The sequence below is a fragment of the Amblyomma maculatum genome, chromosome 1 (genome assembly GCF_055883805.1).
Source record: "Amblyomma maculatum isolate TAMU_Amacu chromosome 1, ASM5588380v1, whole genome shotgun sequence".
NCBI lineage: Eukaryota > Metazoa > Arthropoda > Arachnida > Ixodida > Ixodidae > Amblyomma > Amblyomma maculatum.
This window is the reverse complement of record NC_139344.1, coordinates 465,395,347-465,421,352: the sequence shown is the minus strand read 5'-3', so window position 1 is coordinate 465,421,352 and position 26,006 is coordinate 465,395,347. Positions and strand designations below refer to the sequence as shown.

The window sequence follows — 26,006 nt, the reverse complement described above, 5'->3', positions numbered from 1 at the left end:
TTCTTGTAATTGTTTAAGAACGTTTTCTTGGCTGTTGGATACCGAACTTGTAGTATTAGCGCGGCTGCGTGCTGAGCGCCAACACAATTACCGTAATAGTCACACGAAATGCAATAAATAACGCGTCGATTTTAACTCTACGACGACACGAATAAGCTTACTCCAACCAACCGTGTGCTGAAAATAATCTTTGACAGTATTCTCTAGCGCCCGAACGTCGTAGATCATGGTTACCGTGCAGCTGCGACCGCGGAGACATCGCAGCTCATAGTCCCCAACGAACCGGCCGCGCGGTGGCGCGCCGATCGGCAGAAAATGGTCGCGCCCGGAAAAGGCTAAACATTCTGGTGTATATGACACCTCCTCCAGGTTTCGTAGACCCATCCTGTAAAAATATGTTTTTTTAATCCTGTATAGTATTCATCCCAAAATTTTCAGGGGGGTTGGATTTCGAAGGAGATAACTGGCCAGGAAAGCTATCTATGTAAAGATATCTATTCCTAATAATTCGTAAAGATATTATCGTAATAGATGTTCATCTATTACGATAAACACCTTAATGCTACACGCTTTTCTACTTGGCTCTTCGCACAGCGCAAACATTTTCCAAACATCATCTGCATTATACTTTCTCAAAACTTGGCATATCTGCAGTTTCAATATTGCGAGAAATATGTGCTCATATGTAAGCATATGTAGAAATATGCTCTTGGAAGAACAATTTCCATGGGTTTAGGTGAAAAGATAGTTTCAGGAGCTGATGGCAAGTGACGCCGAATATAGCGCACACTTTGAACTTCACGTTAGCTGTGCTGTTTTGCTCATAAGTTATTATCTTTAGCATATCAGTATTTCGCGTACCTTGTATTCGACCATCGGAAGTGGAAGGCCCACGCTGCGATATCCGACTGTGTTTGGGGCCGTGATGCAGACGAATCCGATTGTTTCAGACAGGCCGTAGCCATTCCTCAGGCTCTCCAGCGTGAACACCTGGACGTGCATAACTCACTGTTATTACAGGAATAAAACAGTGCCTAAATAACCGATTTGGACAGGAAAAGCGACATGTTTTCTTCTGGTTTATGTTATCGCGCATGCTTTACCCATTTTTTTACTCTCCACTACTGTAAACCTGTTTTCTGTGTGTGTTTGCTTAAATCTTTATAGACGGCATGAACAACTTTGTTACCTGAGTTATGACGCATTCATTAACGAGCGTATCCCTAATAAAAGAAATGCTGAACTTCCCCATTAACTGCCAGAATGCATGTAACGAAAGCTTGTAACATTTTTTCTTATCGTCCTATAACTATACTACACACGATTCTGCCATTTGTTAAAAGTGAAAATGGTGCTTCTATACACTCTATGTTTAAAAGTTCTGCCAAATAATAATTCGCATTTAGGAGAATGGGTTCATGCTCTTACACCTTCCATGCGCGCTAGTCTATCATGAACATCTACGTTGGACAAATGAACTACCATCTCAAAAGAGGTGATATGCTATCATTTTATAATATATTCAAACCATGATTTATGGCGATGTGCACTGGTCGATTGGAGTTGGGCGCCTTAACTGGAATAGAGCGACCTAAACCAGCGGTCGCCCTGCAGAACATGCAGAGCGTGAAAGGGAAGTAATGTTGAGTCGGTTCCGGAAGTTGATGTCCAGCGGCAGAATTATTAATGCGAAAGCACTGCTTCGCTCTGTTCACAGATTTCTGTCCGCAGACCACGTCCGGAGAAGGTGTCCGCAATATCGTGTGCGCAGTAGTTGTGACTAACTGAGAAGGGGTACAGGTTAATGAGTGGTGTCATCAAGAAGGTGACAAGAAGTTGTGTACCACAAAATAATTAGACCAATAAGTTAGTTAGATAATTAATTAAATGCAAAAATGTAAAAGTAAGGGCAAAAATGGTCTCATTAGACGTTGGCTTGGAGCCACATCAAATACTAAAATAGTTAAGTCAGCGAATTAGGGTGATGTCAAGGTGTATCAAATACTAAATAGCTAATTAAATCAGTCAATTAAGGTGACGTCAAGGGTGTGACGTCACGCAACCTGAAGTCGAGGCAAAATGAGCACAGGAAGGGATTGGCGCGCAATTTGAAAGTACCAAAGAATAAAATAGTTAAGTCGATCAATTAGGGTGACGTGAAGGATGTGACGCATTGTTACTGGAACTAGTGCCGAAAAAGGGCATAGGAAGGGACTTCCGCGCAATTTTAAAGTACCAAAGACTAAAATGCGTAAACAAGAAGTGAATTAATGTGACGTCAAAGATGTGACGTCACGCAACCAGAAGTAGAGCCGAAAAAGGGTATAGGAAGGGATTGGCGCGCAATTTGAAAGTATCAGACTAAAATGGGTAAAAAAGAAGTGAATTAGGCAACCAGAAGCAACCAACAGCAGCATTCGTGCTTACGCATTTCTCCAATGCAGATTCTGCAGTGCTCTAACTTTTGCCGTTGATAAATAGGCAGGAGTGCGGCCTTCTGCTACTTGCTTTCGGACAATTTTAACGCTGTCAATCTTTTTCAATGGACGCACCTCGACATTACCGCAAAAAAACAACAATCATGCCCATTGTCCTTTGCCGATATTTCTGAAACCGCTATAAACAGCCAAAATATTCCGCAAATGACGACATCACCGTTGAGAGCTTCCAGCGAGATCCAATTCTGGTCGGCGGATAGAAATGGAGCGCCTGGAGTGTCTTCAGACGACCAGCGAAATACGCGCAACCTATCCCGGTCGACCAGTGGAATTCGAAATTGTCATCGCGGGGAAAGAAAGCGTGCTCCGGAGCTACCAGTGGAAATCGCCATAAGTTTCCAGGCTTACGGCATATGTGAAAGCGCCCTAATAAAACAATTAGCAAACCGGCTTCGTTACAAAAATGACCTGAACTTAAATATATAATCTAAGGTTCCAACCTGCAGTATCCTCTGGTACAAGTCCTCAGTGGTGACAGTGCCGCAAAGGAGGACTCGCTTCAACGTGGGTACGAGGCCTTCCTCTAGCTCGAACACCAGCTTCCGAAACGCAGTAGGAAAAGCGCACAGCGACGTTACCTGGAAAGAAAACGCATTTTCATTATCCATCTTACGTGATTAAGCATAGTGGACCATCTAAATAACTTCTTTTTCGTTTCTCTTATTCCATTTTGTTGTTTGAACTAATATAACAAGTGTCACAGGCATTGTCGTCACGTCTATTTAGATGATACTTTGATCGTTGCTGAGAGTGTATTACAAGATAGCGAATAGCCTCAACGTTATGTTGCCGTGAGAATGTAAAGCGCCGTCAAGCTCGTCATTCAGGTAGGAAGTCGATGCACGAGAGCCGTGATGCGTAAATGACTCCACTGAATGCTGAGCGCGCTCTATGGACCGTGCATACATACGCACCAGCACTTACGGATTGAATACTGCTTGTGAACACGTAAAAATGAGCCGGCCGATGGTACCTAGCCCATGATTTGGGATTTTTGCATTTGACCAAGATTAGTGACATCAAATATAACGCTACTTTTTGATTGCAAGTTAGATGTTGCCTAGGTGATTTTTTTAAGGATATCACGTATTTTTCTTCATAATATGATTTCCTTTCACACGAACGTTTTGCTTTGTGCTGAGATTTGTAGTCATATATGCAGCGATCTGTTGAAATTTTGTAATCTCACTTCTAGCTGACACTTAATATTTTTATGGCTTGCAAATATTGTGCTAGATTTTGAACACAATATAAAGTGTTAGATTATTTATTTATTTATTTATTTATTTATTTATTTATTTATTTATTTATTTATTTGAATACCCTCAAGGCCCAAGGGTGTTATAAACACCATGATACAATACAAAAGAGAGGAAACTTAAACAAAAGTACAAAATGACGACTTTTTTAAGTAATAATAATGGTGAATTTACAAAGAATAGTCAATAAGCGCTGATATGAAACAATTCATTCATAATTGACGCAATGGAGTGGGGAAGGCGATTCCATTTTGTGCACGTTTTCGGTAAAAATGCGTTGAAAAGACCATTACTGCAGCAACAGAGTACGGCGACCTTAAGCCGGTGATCAACGTGAGATGATACATACGAAGGCTGAACAAAAAGTTCGCTTTTTAGCGACGGACAGTGAAAGAAAATTTTAACAGGAGTGAAAATTTCCTGTAGAATGTAAATCTGAAAGTCGAAGATTGGATTTTATTAAGGACCCGCTAGCTGTACGATGATATGAGGTTAAGAAACGATCGGGACTGTTTTGCGCGTATTCACGGAGGCCTAATTAGGTACGTTGCACTGGATCCCATATTGTCGATGCGTAATCCAGTTTAGGCTTCACTAAACCTAATATATTGTGAGTTGGAGACGTAAAGGTGCTGGAGAAAAGTTGCGGCACAAATAGCCGAGAGTACGGCTAGCACTGACAATAATGATCGATATGTATATTGCAAGAGAAGTTATTCGGTATGTAAACTCGATGGTGCTTGCAAAAAGATGCTTGCTCCATTTTGTCGCCGTCAGTAAAGTAAACAATACAATCAGGCATATTAGTAGGCGCAAGTTGATTAACCATTTACACAGCAGTTGGAGATACTGTTGAGGTCAGAATGAAGGATATGACAAACCTGTGGACTTGTTATGTTGCTATAGAGAACACAATCATCAGAAAATTATTTAAAATAAGCGATAATAACGTTGGGGAGGACAGTAGTACAGAAAAAAAAAATATGAAGGATCTAGAAAAGACCCCTGGGCGAGGCTGGATTTTACGGTAGAAAGGGATGAGGTACAATCATTGTCTAAGATAAACTGAGAATGATTTCTTAGTTTAGACTTCAGTCCATTTAATTACGTTAGGATCTACATTTGATGTGCTAATTTACGCCTACGTGTACCACTGCATACCTAGAAAATTGTGGGCAAAATCCTTAGAAAAAGTTCTATGACATAAGTTTTGCACGAACGATATAACTCCCCAATAACAATCGTATATCTGCAGATCCTACCTCAGCAGGCTTATAGTTTTGTGTTACTATATTTTTTTTTTCACAAATATACTTTGTTGATTTTTCACGCAGCGTTAGCTACTCGATGACACGTGAAAATAAAACGCCGACCAAATAAAGAAGAACAAATTAGGACGACACCTATGCCTCTCCTAAGAGCAGACGCGACACCGTGTACACTCATAAACCATCTAAGTGCTTCACAACGACAATTGTTTCTCCCGCCAGAATTCTCGTCATCCTTCTTACGAAGTCTGCCTGATTTCCAGGCACCATAATTACAAGAAGACACATCCTCAAACTAAGTCCCTACACTATTACACGCATCTGATACCATGTCTGCCGACGCTAACGCACTAGTGCCAACTACAGGTACACCATCACACGTGTTCAAATTGAGGGACATACACAGGCGATTATTCATCTATACCACTCTGGCCTCATCCACCACCATTCGCCATTCGGTATTCAAACAATAAGGCTATCAACCGACATAATTAATCAACCAATGCTACATATATCATATATACGCTCCATACAAGGCGTCGATAACTTAGGCGCACCTTTTTTGGGCTCGCTTTTGCGGAGGCGTCATCTGTGTTAGCAAGTCAGTTCAGTTCAGTCGTTCAGTCGTGTCCGGCTCTTCGCGACCCTATGGACCATATCACTCCACGCTTTCCGGTCTATCACTATCTTCCTAACATCACATAACTTCATCTGCAGCGCCTCAGGGATGCCATCTAACCATCGCGTTCGCTGCCTACCCCTTCTCCTGTGACCCTCAACCTTTCCCAACATCAAATCTTTCTCCAGCGACTCCTCTCTTCTCATCGGTTGACCAAAGTAGCTGAGCTTTAACTTTAGAATTGAACCCTCCAATTAGCACTCAGGGTTTATGGTCGACAATATCGATTGATTTGATCTTCTGGCCGCCCAAGGAACTCTCAAGATTCTCGCCCAGCACCACAATTCAAATGCGTTAATTCTTCGGCGGTCAGCCTTATTCACAGTCCAACTTTCGCATCCATACATCACAACTGGAAAGACCATAGCACGAGTTATACGGATCTTGGTTGGCAGTGTAATGTCTCTGCTCTTTACAAGGCGGTCAAGGCTAGCCATGGCTCTCTTCCCAGAAGCAGGCGTCTCCTAATTTCATGGCTGCAGTCTCCTTCCGGGGTAATCTTAGAGCCCACGAAGACAAAATCTGTCACAGCTTCTGCTTCTTGTTCCTTGATGCTCCAGGACTTGATAGGGCAAGACGCCATGATCTTTGTCTTTTAAATGTTAAGGTTAAGCCCAAACTTTCACTCTCTTGTATGCGCATCAGAACCCTCTTGAGTTCCACTTCACTTTCTGCCATTAAAGTGGTATCATCCGCATATCTAAGGTTGTTGATAAGTTTTCCAGCAATCTTCACTCCAGCTGAAGCCTCGTCCAGACCGGCTTTCCTCATGATGCACTCTGCATATAGTAAGTGAAATAGGCAGGGCGACAGTATGCAGCCTTGTCTCACTCCTTTCTCAATCCGAAACCAATCCGTAAGACAATGCCCTGTTCTGACTGCGGCCTCTTGCCCTTCATAAAGGTTCCTGAGGAGACAGATGAGGTGAATTGGAACTCCTATATTTTAGAGAGCTTGCCACAATCTGCTGTGATCTACGCAGTCAAACCCTTTCGCATAATCAATAAAGCAGAAGTAGATGGGTTTCTGGAAGTCTCTTGCTTTTTCCATGATCCAGCGAAGGTTGGCAATGTGGTCTCTAGCTCCTCTGCCCTTGCGAAACCCAGCTTGCACGTCCGGAAGCTCCCGATCCACATACTGCTGCAGCCTACCTTGGAGGATTATCAACATCACCTTGCTAGCATGCGAAATAAGCTCGATCGTGCGGTAGTTGGAACAATCTTTGGAGTTGCCTTTCTTTGGATGGCGATGTAACCGGACCTCCTCCAATCCTGTGGCCACTGCAGGGTTGTCCAAATATTCTGACATAACGTATGCAGAATGTTAACAGCGTCGTGTTAGAGGTTTTGAAGCAACTCAGCTGGAATGCCATCAATTCCACTAGCTTTGTTCTTAGCAAGACGGGCTAAGGCCCATTCAACTTCACTCTTCAGGATGTCCGGCTCGAGATCAGTAATCACAACCGTCTTATGTTGGGTTCGCATACCTGGATCCTTCTTGTACAGTTCTTCTGTGTATTCCTGCCACCTCTTCTTTATCTCTGAGGCTTCAGTGAGGTCCTTGCCTTGTTTGTCCTTTATATCACGCCCAGCTTAGCACAGAAGCTTCCTTTGATATCTTTGATTGTCTTATACAGAGCTCTTCTGTTGCTTAATTGGCTGTTGTCCTCAACTGCTTGGCACTGTATGTTCAGGAAGGCATTCTTACCTCTCCTTGTTATTTTCTAAAAATCCTCATTGGAGGACCTTGTATCTTTCTCTTTCCCCCACACTTTTATCATCCTCCTTTACTCAACTATTTGCAAAGCCTCGTCAGATAACCAGCTTACTTTCTGGCATTTGTTTTGCTTTGGAACTACCTTAGTAGCAACTTCTTGTATTATTTCACGAACATCAGTCCACATTTCTTCAGGCTCTCTGTCTTCTAGATCTAATTCTTGAAATCGATTCTCACTTCCACAGCATATTCTAATGGAATTTGATCCAGACCATACCTGAAAGGCCTTCTAGTTTTCTGCGTTTTCCTCAATCGAAGCTTAATTTTGGCAACAAGAAGCTGATGATCGGTACCACAATAGGCCCCAGGCCTTGTTTATACTGCTTGTATAGCGCTTCTCCATCTCTGCCGGCAAAGAATATAATCGATCTGATTCCTGTACAGACCGTCCGGTGAAGTCCATGCGTACAAGCGCCTCTTGTGCTGTTGAAAATGAGTATTTGCTAGGGTCAGGTTGTTTTCTTGACAAAACTCTACTAGCCTCTGCCCAGCTTCATTTGGCTCACCAAGACCGAGCTTGCTTGTAATCCCAGGTATTTCTTCACTCCCCACCTTAGCATTCCAGTCTCCTATGAGAAACATGACGTCTGATGATCGAGTGCGGTCTAAAAAGCATTGCAGGTCCGAATAAAATCTCTCAACGGCAGCTTCTTCAGCAGTAGTGGTTGGTGCATAGACTTGAATAACTGTTATGTTGAAAGGGTGATCTTGGATCCGAAGTGAAATCATTCGGTGGTTTTTGGGGTTGTACCCTAGCAATGCTTTGCCCATTCTTTTGTTTACTATGAGAGCGACCCCATTCCTTCTCCTGGATTCTTGCCCACAATAAAAGACACAATGGTCGCCGGAATTCAATTCTCCCATTCCGGTGCACTTGAGCTCACTGATACCCAAGATATCAGTGTTCAATCTGTCGATTTCTCGCTTGACGACATCCAGTTTACCTTGCGTCATAGATCATACATTCCATGTTGCTATGTCATATATCTCCTTGCAACACCGGACTTTCCGGTCGCTTCCCGACACATCCACAACAGAGCGTCCTTTTGACTTTAGCACAGCCGCTTCATTCGTCCTGGAGCTACTAGGAATCGCCCTTTGTTCATCCCTAGTAACACGTGGGACGCCTTCCAACCTGGGAGGCTATTGCCGGGTATCACGAAATCTGCACACATTTTTATTAAGCCAGCGCGGCACGAAGCCCGTGCGGCGCCGCATCGAAGCTTCGACCACATTCGAGAAACACCTCCTTCCCCGCGCGAGGAGAGTGCATGGCCTTTTACGCATTGACGTCACCCTCTTTCTCATCACCCGACAGCGACGGTGACTGAACCGGCCTGAAAACGCTACTGTTATTTAAATTTTTCGACGGCGCCTAACCATTGACGACGCGCGGCTTGGCGGAAGGAAATGGCAATGCTTCAACGAGCGAAGCTAAGTGTGTGGGCTCGTCAGCTTTGGCGCGCTGGAACAGACAGACGGGGCGCGCCCTATTTATGGAGGCCGCTTCGATTGTATGAGTCAGTCAGTGTGTTAGCTAGTATTACAGCGTGTACACAAGTGCTAGTGCTCGACTACCAGGCTTCACCCGCTGCTGGCAAGCCCACTGACCTGCGAGGGAGCGACGCTCGTCTTACATGGCGGCCACATCGTGGCTCTCGAGGCGTCGGTCTGCAACAGTGCTAGGTGAACAATTTAGTCTTCGTTTATAAGGGCGAAAGCCTTTAATGGCTCAGGCTTCGTGGACAACGTGTGTCCCGCTTTTGCGGAGTTCTGATTGGCCGAGGCGGGATGCGTCCCTGCCATCTGCAATGCCACACTTCAACGCGCGCCAAGGAACGCCACGCGACAGGAGCGATGGTGTACCGTCCAAACTCACACAATAATAATAATAAGAAAAAGAAAGTGAAATAGATACTACGCCTTTCCTTTTCTGTAAAAAAATTATAATTATATGTAGCAGCACTGCAATGAATGCAGACAAGAGGCTAACGATGAAAGACAAATTAGTCTGTATGCCTCTGTATCGTCTCTTCCTGTGTATAAAGTTTGTTTGTTACTTTTGAATCCGACCCTTCCTGTGGCTTGAACCAGCGAAAGCTGGACACCAAACGGCCACCCCCTTCTGCCACTACAAGGTAGTTGAATTCCAGCTGAGCTTGCCACGCAAGTCGAGGGCATTTCTTTGCGACCGGTACAGCTGCCCCCCCCCCCCTCACTCTTATGGTGTCTGTAAGTGTGAGCACCGTTAAGGGCGCATCGTTAATAATCCCTTTAATTATTAACGAGTGATTTCGGGTGGACAGAAACAGAATCAAAGTTCCTGTGTGCTCCTGGTTTCTGTAAACGATGAATCTGAGGTTACTGTTGTCCTGTTTTACCAATGCCTCAAGAAAAACACTTTTTCTTATTATTCAATCTTGAAGTGCATTGCTTCTCTTATAGAAATCAAATGCGACAAGATAGCCAGCCTTAACGAATCAGGCAAAAACACTAGTCTACATGCCTGAGAAAGTGCGAAATCCTTTACCACGCCCATTGCGTCACTGGCGCCCTGCGCCCTCTTTTTAAGCACCTTCAATTCCCTCATCTTGTTTCATTTGTATGTAGACAAGGCTCCCGTAAGGAAGATGGAATATTTGTTCTTTATGTGGTCGGTGCTCTAAATCTACGTGTCAGTGGGTTGTTTCCGGACCAGTAGAGCTTTCGGCAAGCTGTCGCGTGAATTATTCATTGTATGCGTAGGAGAAAACTTTAAAGCAATATTTTGCTTCACATGAAAATAGTTGAGCATTCCCATCACTCAACATCTGCGTAACAAAATCTTTCAATATCGCACAGTCTGAGTACTTCAAATTATCGCATAAATTTGCAATCGTTCATTTTTTCTCATCTTCCCGATCTCGCAGCAATAAGACCTACAGATCATTCCCGGCTGCTTCCAATAAGAGTTATCGTTGTTATTTTAGGATTCCTCATCTATCGTCACAAGAACACAATCGAAAATTTATTTGATATTTTATAACTCTAAGTGGGGCGAGAAGGCGCCCCTTGACATAGATAATAATACTGCTAATTTGAATTCGCTACTTCCGGCAGATTGCTTGCTTCTAATTTTGAGAAAACCCGTGATTGCGTGTTATTACCTAGAGTTCTCTTTTTTTTTTCAAGTATTATAATTTTATTTTATCTGCACTTTAGGCATGCGATTTCCTCATCACATAGATTTCCCAGTAGCAATCTTCACAACAAAATTACGAAGACCGCAGTCTCAGCGGTGATTTGGTAAATATCTTGTAGTATGAGAGTGTTAGATGAAAACGTTCTTGCCGAAATTATAATTAAGGTTCCATTAGACGTTACCAGAAGGCAGAACATGATACGAAGGTAAGTAGAAAGCTAAGCAAGATAAGTGGAAATCGGTCTGGTAAAGCCAGCCGTGGAACCCGTAAGTTCGTACCTTGTGCTTGTTAACGACGTTGACGAAATCTCGTGCACAAAGTCCACCCTTGGAGGGCACCACCCTGGCTCCGCAGCAAAACGCTGCGAGTGGGATGATGAATCCGGAGGCGTGCGACACCGGGTTCCAGGCCAGCAACACGTCATCGTGGAAAAACATTTCTCCTGCTCTGCACAAGGGGGACCAGTGCGCCGCAAAGGATCGGCAAAAGGCACTCACGGCTAAATACTGAAAGGCACAGCTCGGTGGCTGACCAAGTAGCAAAATCGCGTAAAATATCTTAATAAACCGATTGCGTCCAAAGTTTATCGTATACAGTAAGCGTCTCATCGGCTTACTTCGGTCCTCCAATGACTACGAAGCTATTCCAGGCACGGCTGGCTTCCTGACCAAATAGCTGGCCGACATGAGACAGCAAGGACGTGAGTAGCATTCTTTTTGTTAGTAAACATCACCTGTCCTTGTCCGGCCGGAATTATTCACTCTAACACATGTATTCCGCATAACGTGCAAGGCAGTGAACATGGACAATATAATAAAATGAGAAATGTTCGTAGAGGACGTTAGGTTTTCATTCACATCAAGCTCTTCATTACCTAGTGTGAGTGTTAAACGTCTTTATGTATGAATGCAGTATTTATAATATGGAATAATTTAACCGGTTATAAACCTGAATGTCATAAATGTCGACTGATAGTCCTAAAATAGCGGTACTCATTTCTTCTTGGGTAGTCAGAGAGTATGGCTGACTCTCTGACTGCCTATAAGTCCAGAACTAACATTTTCAAATAGTAATTTTTCCCACGCACTATAACTGATTCGAATAATTTACCTGAGTAGCTACCAAACAGGACTGATTCCATTGACCGTTTGAATTACTGATTCCATTTTCTTGTGAATTAGTAATTACTCAAATTGATCTTTGTGTTATATTCCTTCTCACTGCTTAAACGGTACTCACGGTTCATTTGTAAATTTACTCTTCACTTTTTGTTTGGGAATTGTTTGGTTAAAAGACCGAGTGTTTTATTTACCCATTTTATTCTCGTAGCTGGTGTTGCTTTGCTATTGTGCACACTATTCATTTGATTCTTTTCTTCTTACGTCTGCTAATGTAATTAATTTGTACTTTGTATGCCCCTCCTGTCTGGGCCGCAACAAAACCTGCAGTATTGCATAAATTAGTTAATTAATTGATTAATTATAATTAAGGCGCCATTTGCCTACTCCTAGAAGCTTGTATATTAACGACAGCAGGGCGAATGTTATCTGAACATCATAGCTGATACGTCTTAATCATTTTCGACCTCTGAAGGTATTTCACAGCAGCTTCAAAGCCAGCGACATGAGTAAAAGCAAACCAAGCATTTCTTGTTGGTAATCCAAAACAAAAAACAGCGGAACGTTAATACAGTTTTGATAATCTAAACCTTTTGGCTGGCACTTCTAACTGCAGTACATTGCACTCCTTATGGGTTCAACCACCATCCTATATTTCATTTCGCCGTAACCACAGTCAAAAGGTTAACATTCCACACTTAAACACAGTTGCTTATTCTAACTTGTTTCTTCCCCGCACCTGTACTGTTTGGAATAACCTGTCTGCATCCCTAACAAGTATAACCGAAAAAGAAAAATTTAAATCCGCGCTACAAACTTTCTTTCTTGTATAGTATTCAAACTTATTGTATGGTTATTTGCTTATCTTCATTGTATACTGCTTTGCTTATTGTATCTTTATATTATTATTTTTTTACACCTATGCCGTCGTTCTAAATTACCCATGTACCTCGTGTTCGTTTTTATGTGCTTTGTTTTTCAGATATTTTTTACGCTTTCATATTTTTTCACGTTAGGAACGGGGTGGTGATATTCATCGCCATGCTCAACCTTTGTTTTTTTATTTTTAACATAGATAACCCTTCAACTTTAACGACCTTATACCCGGGCTGTCTTAAAATCCCCGCGCTTAATTTCGACTTAGCTTCCATACAGTCCCTCCCTGCTATTTATCTACCAATCTTCTAAACATCTCTTGCTTACCTATACCACTGGTTCGTTCAAGTTTCCTTTGTTACCTATGAAGTCCAGGCCTCGGCTAGGGTGACTATGTCCGCATCGACATCTGAATGGTAACTGCCAAAATCCAGTATAATATGTATAATTGTTTCTGGGCATTCACCGCACATAGCACAAGTTTCATCTTCTTGATTAAACTTTCATTAAGCCTCAAGTTCTAAGACATCCTGGTCTAGTTTCAAAGACAAGGCCGCTGCCTGTTGAGTCGTCATAGAACGTTTCCTTTTTAATCCGAGTTTTCCGTTTTCTATATATATATCTAGAGTCGGCTTCTTTTCCACTGAATTATTCCAGGTTTTAGTCTCTGTGCTCTTTATCTGTCGTTAAATGTTTTTTTATTTTCCGTCCTGCCTTCCTAAATGATCATCATTATCGTCGTCATCATCATTATCAGCCGGACTGTACCCACTGCAGGGCGAAGGCCTTTTCCATTTTCTTTCAAATAACCCGGTCTTGTGATAGCTGCATCCAACTGACCCCTGTGAATTTCTTAATCTCATCCACCCACCTCATTTTCTGCCGCCCCCTGCTACGCTTACCTTCCCTTGGAATCCAATTGGTTACTCTTGGAGACAATCTGTTATCCTCTCTTCGAACGACATGTGCTGACGATGCCCATTTCTTCATTCCTGTATCGTATGCGTCAGGGACAGCATGCGCAGTGCGGCCTCAAAATGTACAACTGATACGCAACAGCCGATACGCTGCTGTCCAAGCCATCTGTATAAATACGCGTTGCTCAAATAAAGCTGTGCTCTTTTCTCCCTGGCATTCGGTGTACCATGACGTCGATACATGGTGTCAGAAGTGGCTAACGCCGACGAGCAGACCGAAGAAATAAGCCACGAAATGGATTTCTTAAGGCCACCGGACGCACTTCACCTGAAAGGGGACATCGCAAAGAATTGGCAGCTGTTCAAGCAGAAGTTCCACCTTTTCCTGACGGCGACAGAAACAGCAAAGCCTCGACCAGAGCCAACGAAAACAGCGCTACTGCTGACTACCGCAGGTGAAGAAGCAATTGAGGTATTTAACACCTTTACTTTTTCGGAAGATGAAAGCAGCAGTGACTACGCGACGGTAATCAAAAAGTTTGACGAGTATTGCGCAGCCCAGAGCAATGAAGTATATGAGCGCTACTTATTCAGGAGGCGAGTGCAGGAACCTGGCGAGCCATTCGAGCACTTTTTGAGAGATTTGAAGACTCAAGCACGACTTTGTAACTTTGCTGGGTTACTCGATTCAGTGATCAGAGACCAAATTGTTTTTGGTATAACTGACGACAAGATACGCGAGAAGTTATTGAGAGATAACAAGCTCACCCTCCAGAAAGCAGAACAGATCTGCAAGGCTGCCGAAGCAGCCGCGGCGCATAAGGAAATATGGGAACAAGACCATCATCAGGTCGACCCAGTCCACAAAACGAGCTCTACCCATCGTAAAAGGCAGCAGGCCTATATCTGCCAAAGCTGCGCACGAACGCACGCACCGCGGAGCTGCCCTGCTTTTGGTCGTACTTGTTATAAGTGCCAGCGGAAAAACCACTTTGCGGTCTGCTGTAAAGCAAAGCAGCAAATAAGTGAGCTCACTGGTTCCGAGGAAGAGTTCGATGTACTCAACGTGGCTGTCAGAAACACTGTCCGTGAGCGCGATTGGCTTGCTCAAGCACAAGTTGGCAACTTGTCGGTGTGCATGAAAGTTGACACCGGTTCACAAGCCAATATTCTTCCCCTCAGTGTCCTAAACAAGATGCTGCCAAAACCACCGCTGAAGCCCAGTTGCGCGACATTGCGGTCCTTCGGCGGAAGCGAAATTCAACACTTTGGCACGATCACTACGGAAGTGAAGCTTAATGGTCACAACGCCGTTCTACAGTTTTTCATTGTGCGCAAAGGGCAAGCGATACTAGGCCTTCAAGCCTGCGAACGCCTTAGACTCCTTTCGCGGCAGGTGCACGCCGTGTCTCAAGATTCAACACAAACAGTGGTAGACGAATTCCGTCATCTGTTCAGCGGCACGGGTTGCGTTGAGCGTCGATACCATATGGTACTCCGCGATGACGCCGTGCCGGTAGTGCAGCCAGCGCGACGAGTTCCACTAGCCTTGCGGGAGCCACTACGGGAAGAGCTGCGACGCATGCAACAGGGTGGAATCATTTCCAAGGAGCCCACTGACTGGGTAAGCCCTCTTGTGATAGTACGAAAAAAGGATGGAAAACTTCGGGTATGCATGGACCCCAGGAAGATTAATGAATGTATTAAAAGAGAACATTACCAGATGCCAACGCGAGAAGACATAGAGGCGGAGCTGGCCGGGGCAACTGTTTTTTCGCGCCTCGATGCGAACGCCGGATTCCACCAGATACCCTTGGACGAGGAAACGTCAAAACTGTGCACATTTGCAACGCCTTTCGGGCGGTACCGTTTTCTTAGGTTACCTTTTGGGATTTCATCTGCTTCAGAGGTTTTCCAAAAGATTCTGAATGAAATCTTCGATGGACTACAAGGTGTTAGAGTATATGTTGACGACGTATTAGTCTGGGGCAAATCGATGAAAGAGCACAATGACCGGCTGAGGCTAGCGCTAGAAGCGGCAGAACGAGCTGGCTTGACTTTCAACCCGACCAAATGCACAGTTGGCGTGACAGAAATAGAATTCCTAGGTGACACAATCAGCGGTGAGGGAGTAAGACCTAGCCACTCATTGATACAATGCATGACGCAAATGCCTGAGCCGAAGGGCAAACAAGCAGTGCAAAGAATGCTCGGCGTAGCAAACTACTTCAGCAAATTTCTGCCATCGTTGGCGCGCAGGACAGCACTACTACGAGGTTTGCTAAAGCAGGGCACTGTGTTTGAATGGACGGCGAACCACGCCAAAGAGTGGAACCAGCTTTGCGACAGCATGAGCAAACAACCACTCCTATCGCTTTTCGACCCTGCAAAAGAAACTAAAATTTCATGCGATGCATCGCAAAACGGCTTAGGTGCTGCATTATTACAGCTTCACGATAATGAGTGGAAGCCGGTCGCATACGCGTCTAAAGCTCTGACGGAAGCCCAGCAGCGATACTCGCAGATAGAAAAAGAAGCCATGGCGATTGTGTACGGTTGTGAAAGGTTCAATCATTTCACATACGGTCGTCACATTATCGTGGAAACCGATCATCAACCTTTGATAGCGATATCTCAAAAAGCGATTGGTGACATGCCGCCAAGGCTGCAACGCTTCTTTCTGCGACTGCTTCGTTACGATATCGAGATTGTTTTTGTTCCAGGAAAGCACCTCTTCCTGGCCGATATGCTGTCCCGGGCTTCACTCAACTGTGACAAGACCGACATCGACAGCCAAGATGCACAAGTACACGCCGTGAGTGTAGTTTCGTCTCGCGTGAGCCATAGAACTTTAACTCGACTGGTCGCCGAGACAAACAAAGATGAATATCTGTGCAGTGTACTCAAAAGTCTGAGAGAAGGTGCACCGGTTGAAGGTCAGCTGAAGCCATTTACTGGCGAGCTCTCGCAGGTTCAGGGCGTTTTGTTAAAGGGCTCCAAAGTGGTGATTCCCACTAGCATGAAGCACGAAATTCTGGAAAAAATTCACCAAGGCCACTTGGGTATAAGCAAATGCAAATCCAGAGCCCGGGAAGCGATATTCTGGCCAGGCATGAATAGTGCCATTGAAGCCTTTGTCCAGAAATGCGCAGTCTGCCGGAAATATGCATACAGCCAGCCGCGTGAGCCGCTGCAGGTGCGCTCAGTGCCCACGCAAGCGTGGTACCGAGTTGGAATCGACATTTTTTACTATGGGGGTAGACCTTATCTTTGTGTTTACGATGTGCTCTCAAGCTTTCCGGAGGTGGAATTACTTCAGGATACATCGGCCAGGACTGTCATTCAAGCAACAAGCGCTATTTTCGCTAGATATGGCATACCAATGGAGGTATGCTCAGACAACGGACCCCCTTTTTCAAGCTACCAGTTCGCTGCATTTGCAAGAGAATATGATTTCCAGCACATTACTTCTAGCCCTAGATACCCACAGTCGAATGGCCTGGCAGAAAAGGGGGTACAGGTGGTGAAGCGAATATTAAAGAAAACTGCTGAAGCCAATCAAGATTTCTGGCTTGGTTTGCTCGCTTACAGGACAACCCCACTGGAAGGTGCTGCGGCACCCGCAGAGATTCTTCAGGCCAGAAAGCTACGAACAACGCTACCAGACACTCAAGAAGGTCCCAGTTTGCATATTGCCAAGCATCGCCAGAGTACGAGAGACCGGCAACTCCTACCACCCCTGAGACAAGGTGACGTTGTGCGCGTGAAGAAAGTTGTCTGGGACAAAACAGCAAAGGTCGTGCAGCGCTGTGCTGGACCAAGGTCCTACAATGTTCTAACAGAAGACGGCAGACTTCTGCGTCGCAATCGAAAACATCTCATGTCTACGAAAGAAAACTTTCTGAGTGAACTTGACGACGACAGCGATGACCCCATTGAGGACAGCACGCCGCAGCATCAGCCGCGACCAGTGACATCTGATGGTGATGCAGTGTCAAGCGCTCCGGGGTTAAGACGATCGCAGAGACAACGTGCACCCCCGCGACGCTTGGAATACGGCAGAGACTTTCAGCAAATGTCTTAAGTTATTCTTTTGTGCACTGAGCCCATGTCGTGCTTGCAACTTTGCTTTGTTGTTGTTTTTAGTTTTCTTTCCAAAAGAAGGAAGATGTATCGTATGCGTCAGGGACAGCATGCGCAGTGCGGCCTCAAAATGTACAACTGATACGCAACAGCCGATACGCTGCTGTCCAAGCCATCTGTATAAATACGCGTTGCTCAAATAAAGCTGTGCTCTTTTCCCCCTGGCATTCGGTGTACCATGACGTCGATACAATTCCTAATTTCGACTAGAATACCAGTAACTTGAGTTATTTCTTTTACCAACTCTACACGCTTCCTACCTCTTAATGTTACGCCTACCATTTTCCATTATATGGCCATCTGCGTCGTCCTCAGCTTAAGTAGAATCCTTTTCATTAACCTCCATGTTTCAGCCCCATAGATCATAACCCCAAAGGTCATAGCCCCTATTCGCCGCTAGATCGACCTAGAGGTGGCGCCACCGTCACTCCGGTAGTGTGGATCGGCAGCCGGCGGCGCTCGCAGAAACGCACGCTGCGTAGGTCTGCTTCCGAGTTAACGGCGGGTTTGTTGGCGATGAAAACGTGTCTTCATGATGATGAACTGTTGTTTTTTTTGGCGCAAGGGCATCTTAGGCCAAAGACCGCCAAACACAAGGTGAAGTGTCAACTAAAGTTAATGAAATGTTCGATGTGTGGTGTTTATGATGAACTTAAAAACGGTGGTGTATAGGGCGTAAAAGTTATTTCGGAGTGTATGGTCTAAAAACAGTGGTGTATAGGGCCTAAAACATTGAATTTCGATGTATAGTAGTCCGAGTAAAAAGAAAAAGAGAGCTATCTAAGTAAAAGAAACGAGCTTACGCCTACGTTGATGAATAATTCAGTATAAAAAGCCTACTTTAAATAAATATTTAAAAACTCTATCTAAAGAGAACATTGGATCATCACCAAGAAAGAAGGACGGATGTGGGGGTATATGTTGCTTGTGTAATTCGGGAAAATGATGTCTCCTTTGCTGTTGAAGTCTCGGACATTGAATTAGAACATGGATGACTGTTAGTCGGTCTCCGCATCTCGGGCAATGTGGTGCAGGAGAGTTTGTTAAAAGATATGAATGTGTTGTATATGTGTGACCTATCCTCAGTCTGCACAGAGCTATTTCTTTGAATCTGTTTCGTTTTTCTGTAGTGTACCTGCCTATTGTTGGTTTTATTGTGTGTAGTTTATTCTCAGTTGCTGTGTCCCACTCCTCTTGCCATTGTTGTTGAATCATGTTTTTTATGTGTGGCTTGAGGTCCTGATATGATATGTTGTCAATGTCTGTAGTGTTTCGAAGGGCAGCTGATGCAGCAAGCCTATCAGCTGCCTCGTTACCTGGTATACAGCGGTGACCTGGCACCCAAAACAGTGTAATTTTAAGTTCTTGTTTGTTGGCAGACATAAGAGTGTTATAGAGAGAATTCAGGACTGGGTTCTTATTATGCCACTTCCAAAAGGATAGGGACGTTAAAACACTGAGGGAGTCTGTATAGATGATCGATGTCTGTATTTTATTTTCTATAATGTGTCTCACAGCTAGCAGGATTCCATGGCATTCAGCGGTAAATATACTTGTATGTCTGTTAAGTGTTTTTAAAAGTGCAAAATTGCGGTCCATGTGCTGCACAGGACACTTGAGCAGACTTTGAAGCATCACTGTAGTATTCATCACAAGTGTACTTCGCCTGAAGTGACATGAAGTGCTGCTGTATGGCAATAGGGGATGCGTGCTTCCCCACTTCAAGAAACGACAGGTCACAGTTAACACCGTGCATTTCCCAAGGGGCAATTAGGTCTTTTATGGAAGTTGTATGAAGACTGGTAACCGGAATGTCCAGACGTTCAATATGCGTGGCAACTCTGATTGGGTATGGTGGTGTTAGGGATGGTTTTCTTGAGAAAAGAGCTGTGCCAGTTTTGTCAAGCAGGAGCCGACGACATGGATGGTCCAGTTGGCATAGTACCTTCATAGCATAAGTTAGAGAAGTAAATTGTCTCCTTCGTTGCAGTGACCATCGGTTCGCCTCGACATAGAGGCTAGCAATTGGGCTAGTTCGGAAAGCGCCCGTGGCGAGGCGAAGACCGAGGTGGTGCACGGGATCGAGCAATTTTAGCGCAGAGGATGATGCTGACCCATATACCATGGAGCAATAATCAATGCGTGATAGAACTACACTATTCAGAAGGCTCAGAAGGCAGTCGCGGTCTGTGCCCCATGACCGGTGAGAGAGAATTTTTAGCAAATTCATTGCTTTGAGACACTTCAGTCGCAACTGTTTTATGTGGGTAATGAAAGAAAGTTTTTCGTCAACAACTACGCCAAGAAATTTGTGTTCCTTTTTAAGGGCTAGGCCCTGACCATTCAATGTTATGTTGGGGTCAGGCTTGATGCCACGCTGTTTAGAGAAAAGTACACAAACACTATTTTCACAGTTAAATTTAAACCCATTGTCATCAGCCCACCTGGACAATTTGTTTACACCTAGCTGAATCTGTCGTTCACAGATGGCCAGGTTGCAAGATTTGAAGCTTATCTGGACGTCATCAACATATACAGAACAATAAATAGTTTTTGGCAGCACGCTTTTTAAAGAGTCCATTTTGACTATGAAAAGTGTGCAACTGAGAACACCACCTTGAGGGACACCATTTTCCTGTATGTACTGCTTTGAATATGCATTGCCAACACGAACTTTGAATGTCCGTTCAGACAAATAACTTCGTATTGTATTCAACATGTTCCCTGTGATGCCAAGAGAGAAGAGGTCGCGGATGATACCATAGCGCCAAGTGGTATCATATGCTTTTTCAAGATCGAAAAAGACAGATAAACAATGTTGTTTATGTACAAAAGCATCCCTTGCATAAGACTCAAAGGCAATGAGCTGATCAGCTGTTGACCGCCCAGCTCTAAAACCAGCTTGATTTTGATGAACATTGTATTCAAGGAAATGGAGAAGGCGACGATTAACCATTTTTTTAAAAAGCTTGCATAAACAGCTGGTTAGTGCGATAGGCCGATAACTAGCAGCAAGTGTGGGTTCTTTTCCGGGTTTTAATATGGGGATGATGATCGCTTCCTTCCATGCTTTAGGAAAGCGTCCTGTGGCTCATATTTTATTATACAGGGAAAGTAGGGTTTCAAGCGTGCCCGTATGCAGGTGTTTAAGCATTCAATATGTAACCCTGTCAGGACCTGGTGCTGTGTTCCCACATGTGCCAAGTGCAATCTTCAGCTCCTGCATGGTGAAAGGGCTATTGTACCCTCCTGTGCACGGTCTTTTATCACATATAGGCTTCCTCTCCTCAGTTACCTTGTGCCGCAAAAAAGAATCCGTATAGTGCGCTGAGCTGAATACATATTCGAAGTGTTGCCCTAGTGTGTCTGCTTGGTGTTCAAGAGAGTCACCACTGGTGCTGACAAGGGGCGTTGGGATTGTGCTATATCCTTTAAGTGCTCTTATCCTGTTGTGAACTTTGTGTGCATCAGAATAAGAGTTCACAGAAGAAAGGAATGATGACCAGCTTTCTCGCTTGGAAATGTGTCGAACACGTCTGCCATTTGCCTTTGCACGCTTGAACGCTATTAGGTTTTCGGTTGTGGGGTATCGGCGTATTTTCGACCATGCCCTGTTTTGAGTTTCACGAGCAGTCTTACATTCTGCATTCCACCAGGGTCTTCGTTTATTTCGTGGCTTACTTGACGTCTGTGGAATGTATTTTTCTGCTGCCTCTATAATGTGCAGCGTGATCAAGCGCTGAGCCTCATCAACGCCTAAGTCAGCAACTGATGAACAAGCCAATGATGAGTGTTCCCTGAACAACTCCCAGTTGGCTGCATATTCTTTAAACTTTCTAGGATTAGACGCATTTTCATTTTTATTACGAGCATACTTTACAGAGATCGGAAAATGGTCACTTCCATATAGATTGTTAATTACGACCCACTCTGTAGCTGCTAAGAGCATTGGAGAGCCAATAGCTAAATCTATGGATGTGTATGTGTTATGTAGTATGTTGTATTATGTTGGCTCTTTTGTGTTAAGTAGGCATGATCCAGAGGACAATAAGAATTTTTCGATTAGCACACCTCGGGAGTCCGTTCTTGTACATCCCCATAATGGGTGATGTGCATTAAAGTCTCCGAGCAGCAGCCATGGTTCTGGAAGTTGATCAACTAGCTTTTCAAAACTTTCGCTACATAACCTATAATCTGGAGGAATGTACAGGGAACAAACTGTTGTTATTTTACCAAAAATTAATGCTCGTATTGCCACTGTCTCTAGGTCTGTATTGAGTGAGATGCTTCGGCATGGGATTGATTTTTGAGTTACAATGGCAACACCGCCAGAGGGGCGAGTGCTGCCTTGCCTATCCTTCCTGAATACGTGATACTGCTTGAGGAAACTTGTGTCTGCTGGTTTTAAGTGGGTCTCTTGCAGACAAAATATGTTTGGTTGGTGCTCGGCAAGAATTTCATATACATCATCCAGATTGTTTAGTAGTCCCCGACAGTTCCAATAAACGATACTCTCAGTAGCCATTTTTGTAAGTGAGGGATGTAGATGAGACAGTGGGTTTAAGAGTCGCCGCCTTTATCAGGTGGCTTAACTGGCGTATGGTTTTTCAATTTGAAGCGGTCCGGTGGGCACCGCCTCTCATTGGCGGACTCCCCAGGCGCCACTGACGCTGCGGAGTCCACGCTCACCTCCATCGCCTCTGGTGAAGGCATGGAGGCAGGGGGGTTTTCCAGAGGAACCAAGTTCCTCTCAGATGTCTTTGGTGTCCCGGACGTCTGGGAGAACGTGACCTCCGGGATTGCAAAGATTGGGGCAGCCGGTGGCTGCTTAGTGAGAAGCCGTGGTGGGAGCACGTCAGCAGCATTGCACTGCGTGCCCACCGTTACTAGACGCGGCCTGGCCCCTCTACGGGCTGCGTCAGCATAGAGAGCAGAGGAGAGAGCTCTATGTTTCTTCCGCGCCTCTCCGTATGATATATTCTCGGTAACCTTCAGATTGATCACTTCCTTTTCGGCCTGAAAGGCCACACAGGACCGTGAGTATGCAGGGTGTGTGCCCTCACAGTTCACACATTTGAAGTCAGTTGCATTGCAATCATCAGTTGCATGTTCGTGTGTGCTGCATTTTGCACAGGTAAGGCGTCCTCGGCATGACTGGCTACCATGCCCGTACCGCTGACACTTAAAGCATCTGCGGGGGCTTGGTATGTACGGGCTAACTTTGCATCGGATGAATTCCACATTGATGTATTCAGGAAGTGTGCTCCGGTTGAAAGTGAGAACAATATGTTTTGTTTTTATTTATTCATTCTTTCGCCTGATTGTTATTCTTCGTACTGCCTTTACACCTTGGTTCTGTAGGCCCTCAAGGAGATCTGATTCTGTTTCATTTAAGAGGTCTCGATCAGAAACCACTCCATGGCAGCTGTTAAGACTGCGGTGGGGCGATACCTGAACTTCAAGGTCAGCAAATGTCTTTGTTATGAGGAGTTTGTCAAACTGGCTTTTGCCTGATACCTCTATAAGCAAGTCACCAGATCTTAGTTTTTTCGCTTTATAATTAGCCCCAATGATGGCCTTCAGCGAGCTGGCTATCAGAAAAACTGATAGCTCGTTTACAGGTTTAGACTCTGATAATGAGCGCAGGACAAGGAACTTTGAAAAGTTTTCAGTTGGTGCAGCAATTTTTTGTGTCACTTCGGTGCGACTCCTTTTCGGAGGTCGATCAAGTTTTTTTGATGATTGTTTTTCCATGCATCATGGGTGGTCTAAGGGTTCCTAATGTTCTGTCGCCTCTGTTTCACCCTTATATGCAGAGGAAGGTCCCGGAGCCCCTCACCTGGTAGACAGGTGGGGGGCCCGTCGGCCGAGGCTTGACCACAACCTCGACCGCCACCGTTCACGGTTTCTTCCCTCCACCTTTCAACCTATCGCCACAGTACGGTTTACAGCTTCGGTATGGGGGCTCAGGGTCCGTGGTGGCGCCAAGCACCAACACCAAGTTTACACAAGGTGCCCTTGCGGGAAAAAAACATGTCTTCAGCAGTATTTCTGCAATATTGCAGAAACAAAATCCAAGGAGTTCGCCAGTGCAGCAGAAGAAGCGCGGATTTTAGGAACTCAAAGCACGCAACCACCAGTCTTCTAGATTTTTTTTGCACGTTTCTTGCGCTGTACCGCGCTCACGCACCTAATACTTGGGCCTACCTAATGACAGCTTTGTTTTTGTTATCGACTTTTAAACAGTTTGCGCGTGTCTCATGCGAGTGAGACCGGTGAATTTAGTGTCAAGCACACGAAGATAAAAGGTTCGTGCTGTGACCTGCAGTACTTTAGATTGAATCGAGAAAGCCTGGTTCATTATATCGTACTTGACTCGAGGATTAAGCAGGTTAAGGGTAGCACTGGCAGCGTACTGCATGGCGAGGTGCCTTAGACTGAGTGCACATCAACTCTGGCCCAGACAACCACGCACAAGTATTCCCCAAAAATGAGATCACGCCGACACTGCACAGCAACCCTCGCCGTACAGCGCTGAATGGATTGAATTTGCCGAGATGCCTTTTGCGGCCACTGTCATAGAATGTGAAAGTGTATTACTGCATGCGCCATTAACTGTAAATGATTTCCTGAAACCGAGGAAAGTATAAGGGATTTCTGATGTGTTTGATGGTAATATATAATGGTAAAATAGTAGTGTAATAATTTTGTTTGGCAATGCCAATAAATTTCACCGCGTGATAGAACTTTTACACAATCACGTGATAGAAGAATTTACAATAATCAGCGATTAATTTTCACTGACGTTAAAGTGCAAGCTACGAATTACTCGCTGCGAAGACATCGTTCTAAACTGCGCATGGGCACTGCCATGTTCTGGGAAGCAATTTTAAAGGCTGAAGATTTCTTTATCACTGATTAATTACCAGTAAATCTTATGCGAAGTAAAATATCAGGGTTGCTTCCAAAACAGGCGCCGGATATAAAACTATTACGAAAAAAATTGAGGTGATCCTATCATGCGACTTTAAAAATGTATTTATTCCCGAGCTAAACACTGATATTTAAAGGTCCCCTGAAAAGGGTCACAAAGAAGGGTAAACAACGCCATAACACTGACAGTTACTGAACCACCCATCATTCTCCCGCAAAAATTTTCGATCTAGCTTCTGCAACACCAGAGATATCGGCGATTAAAAATGACCCTTCCAATTTTCCCTCTCAACTCGTACGCCGAAGGGAGCCATAAAAAAACTAAGAATACAAGCAAGTTCAAAGCTCCGCCCAGACATACGTCATTTCGACGAACTTCCGGTTGCCGTGCGCTCGCTCGCTGGCGTACTCGCGCCAACCCGTCCTCGCTCGCACACGCCTGAGGAGTTCGCCAGTTCGCGCAGCGACGGTTAGTGTAACCGCGAACCCGTGGTTATCCTCTGTTACACGGCGGACCAAACCATTGTTGCACCACTAACCGCGGTTACCGCAAACCGAGCTTGACGACCTCGGTTTGCGTCGTTAATCGAGGTTATGACGGCGTCTGTTGACGGCAGCTACTCGTCGGCGCCCGAGTGCGCGAAACGTACGAGCGGGTCTGCTTCACAAAATAGTATATGGGGCCGCCCGATGTCTTCGATTACGGCCGACAGCGCAGCGACTGCGTACTGAAGCCTTGTCTTGCCTACAGTATCGCTTGAACGGCTTGTTGCTGAGCAGAACGTCAAAAAATACGCGGCCTTAGCTATGAAAGGACACGAGTTTGCAACGCTTGCAGCACGGGATGCCGCGAGCAGGCTGAGTTACGTTACACAATTACCGCGGGGGTGGAACGTGCGAGCGCGCCGAACGACGGCGCCGTGCGTGACCGTCCCTAGTCGTCGCTAGGCGTAAATTGTTTCGCTTCGAAGCCGCGGCGTTCGACGCTTTGAAACATGATCAACGCTGTCGTAAATCGTCTAGTTATGAAACTGCCTTATAGTGATTCCTATCCTGCCATAGTAAAATAATTATAGGATTAACTCTGCCGACGCATTAATCGCAGAGCCAGCCGAAATGCACCAGCGGCAGCTGGCTTGAGCAGAAACTAGCTTGTATCCCGGCTATCGCTCTTACCAGCAATTTGCTGCTGGTCAGCGATCCTCACGAGGGCTTCATACTTGATACTCGGCTCAGTATTCCAGACTCCAACAAATTTTAGCACGCTTTATTTCGGACATCGATGCTAACGATCCGCGGTATCGTTCGCGAACCGTATGCGGGAGGAGGGGCCACAGCGGCGGTGTTTACAGCGGTC

General features: G+C 44.9%; 2 protein-coding genes across 3 annotated transcripts in view; one reads left to right on the top strand and one right to left on the bottom strand.

Moving 5' to 3' along the window:
- LOC146209862 (luciferin 4-monooxygenase-like) overlaps nucleotides 1–26,006 on the bottom strand; it is a 197,043-nt gene that overhangs the window by 54,474 nt on the left and 116,563 nt on the right. Inside the window, exons 4-6 of the mRNA XM_084604576.1 lie at nucleotides 10,941–11,109; nucleotides 2,939–3,076; nucleotides 862–990 (exon numbers count right to left, since the gene is read on the bottom strand). Coding sequence (XP_084460702.1) covers nucleotides 862–990; nucleotides 2,939–3,076; nucleotides 10,941–11,109 — 436 coding nt within the window. The remainder of the gene's footprint in view (nucleotides 1–861; nucleotides 991–2,938; nucleotides 3,077–10,940; nucleotides 11,110–26,006) is intronic.
- Nucleotides 13,789–17,366, top strand: LOC146209864 (uncharacterized). 2 transcript variants are annotated; one of them, XR_014707687.1, is made up of 2 exons: nucleotides 13,789–14,045; nucleotides 16,297–17,366. XR_014707687.1 is itself a non-coding variant. In XM_084604586.1 (2 exons), exons 1-2 carry the CDS (start codon nucleotides 13,815–13,817, stop codon nucleotides 17,324–17,326), a joined length of 393 nt encoding a protein of 130 aa, XP_084460712.1. In that variant the 5' UTR covers nucleotides 13,789–13,814; the 3' UTR covers nucleotides 17,327–17,366. The 2 variants fall into 2 exon arrangements, 1 of the variants encoding a protein (XP_084460712.1); XM_084604586.1 differs by having other exon boundaries at nucleotides 17,165–17,366.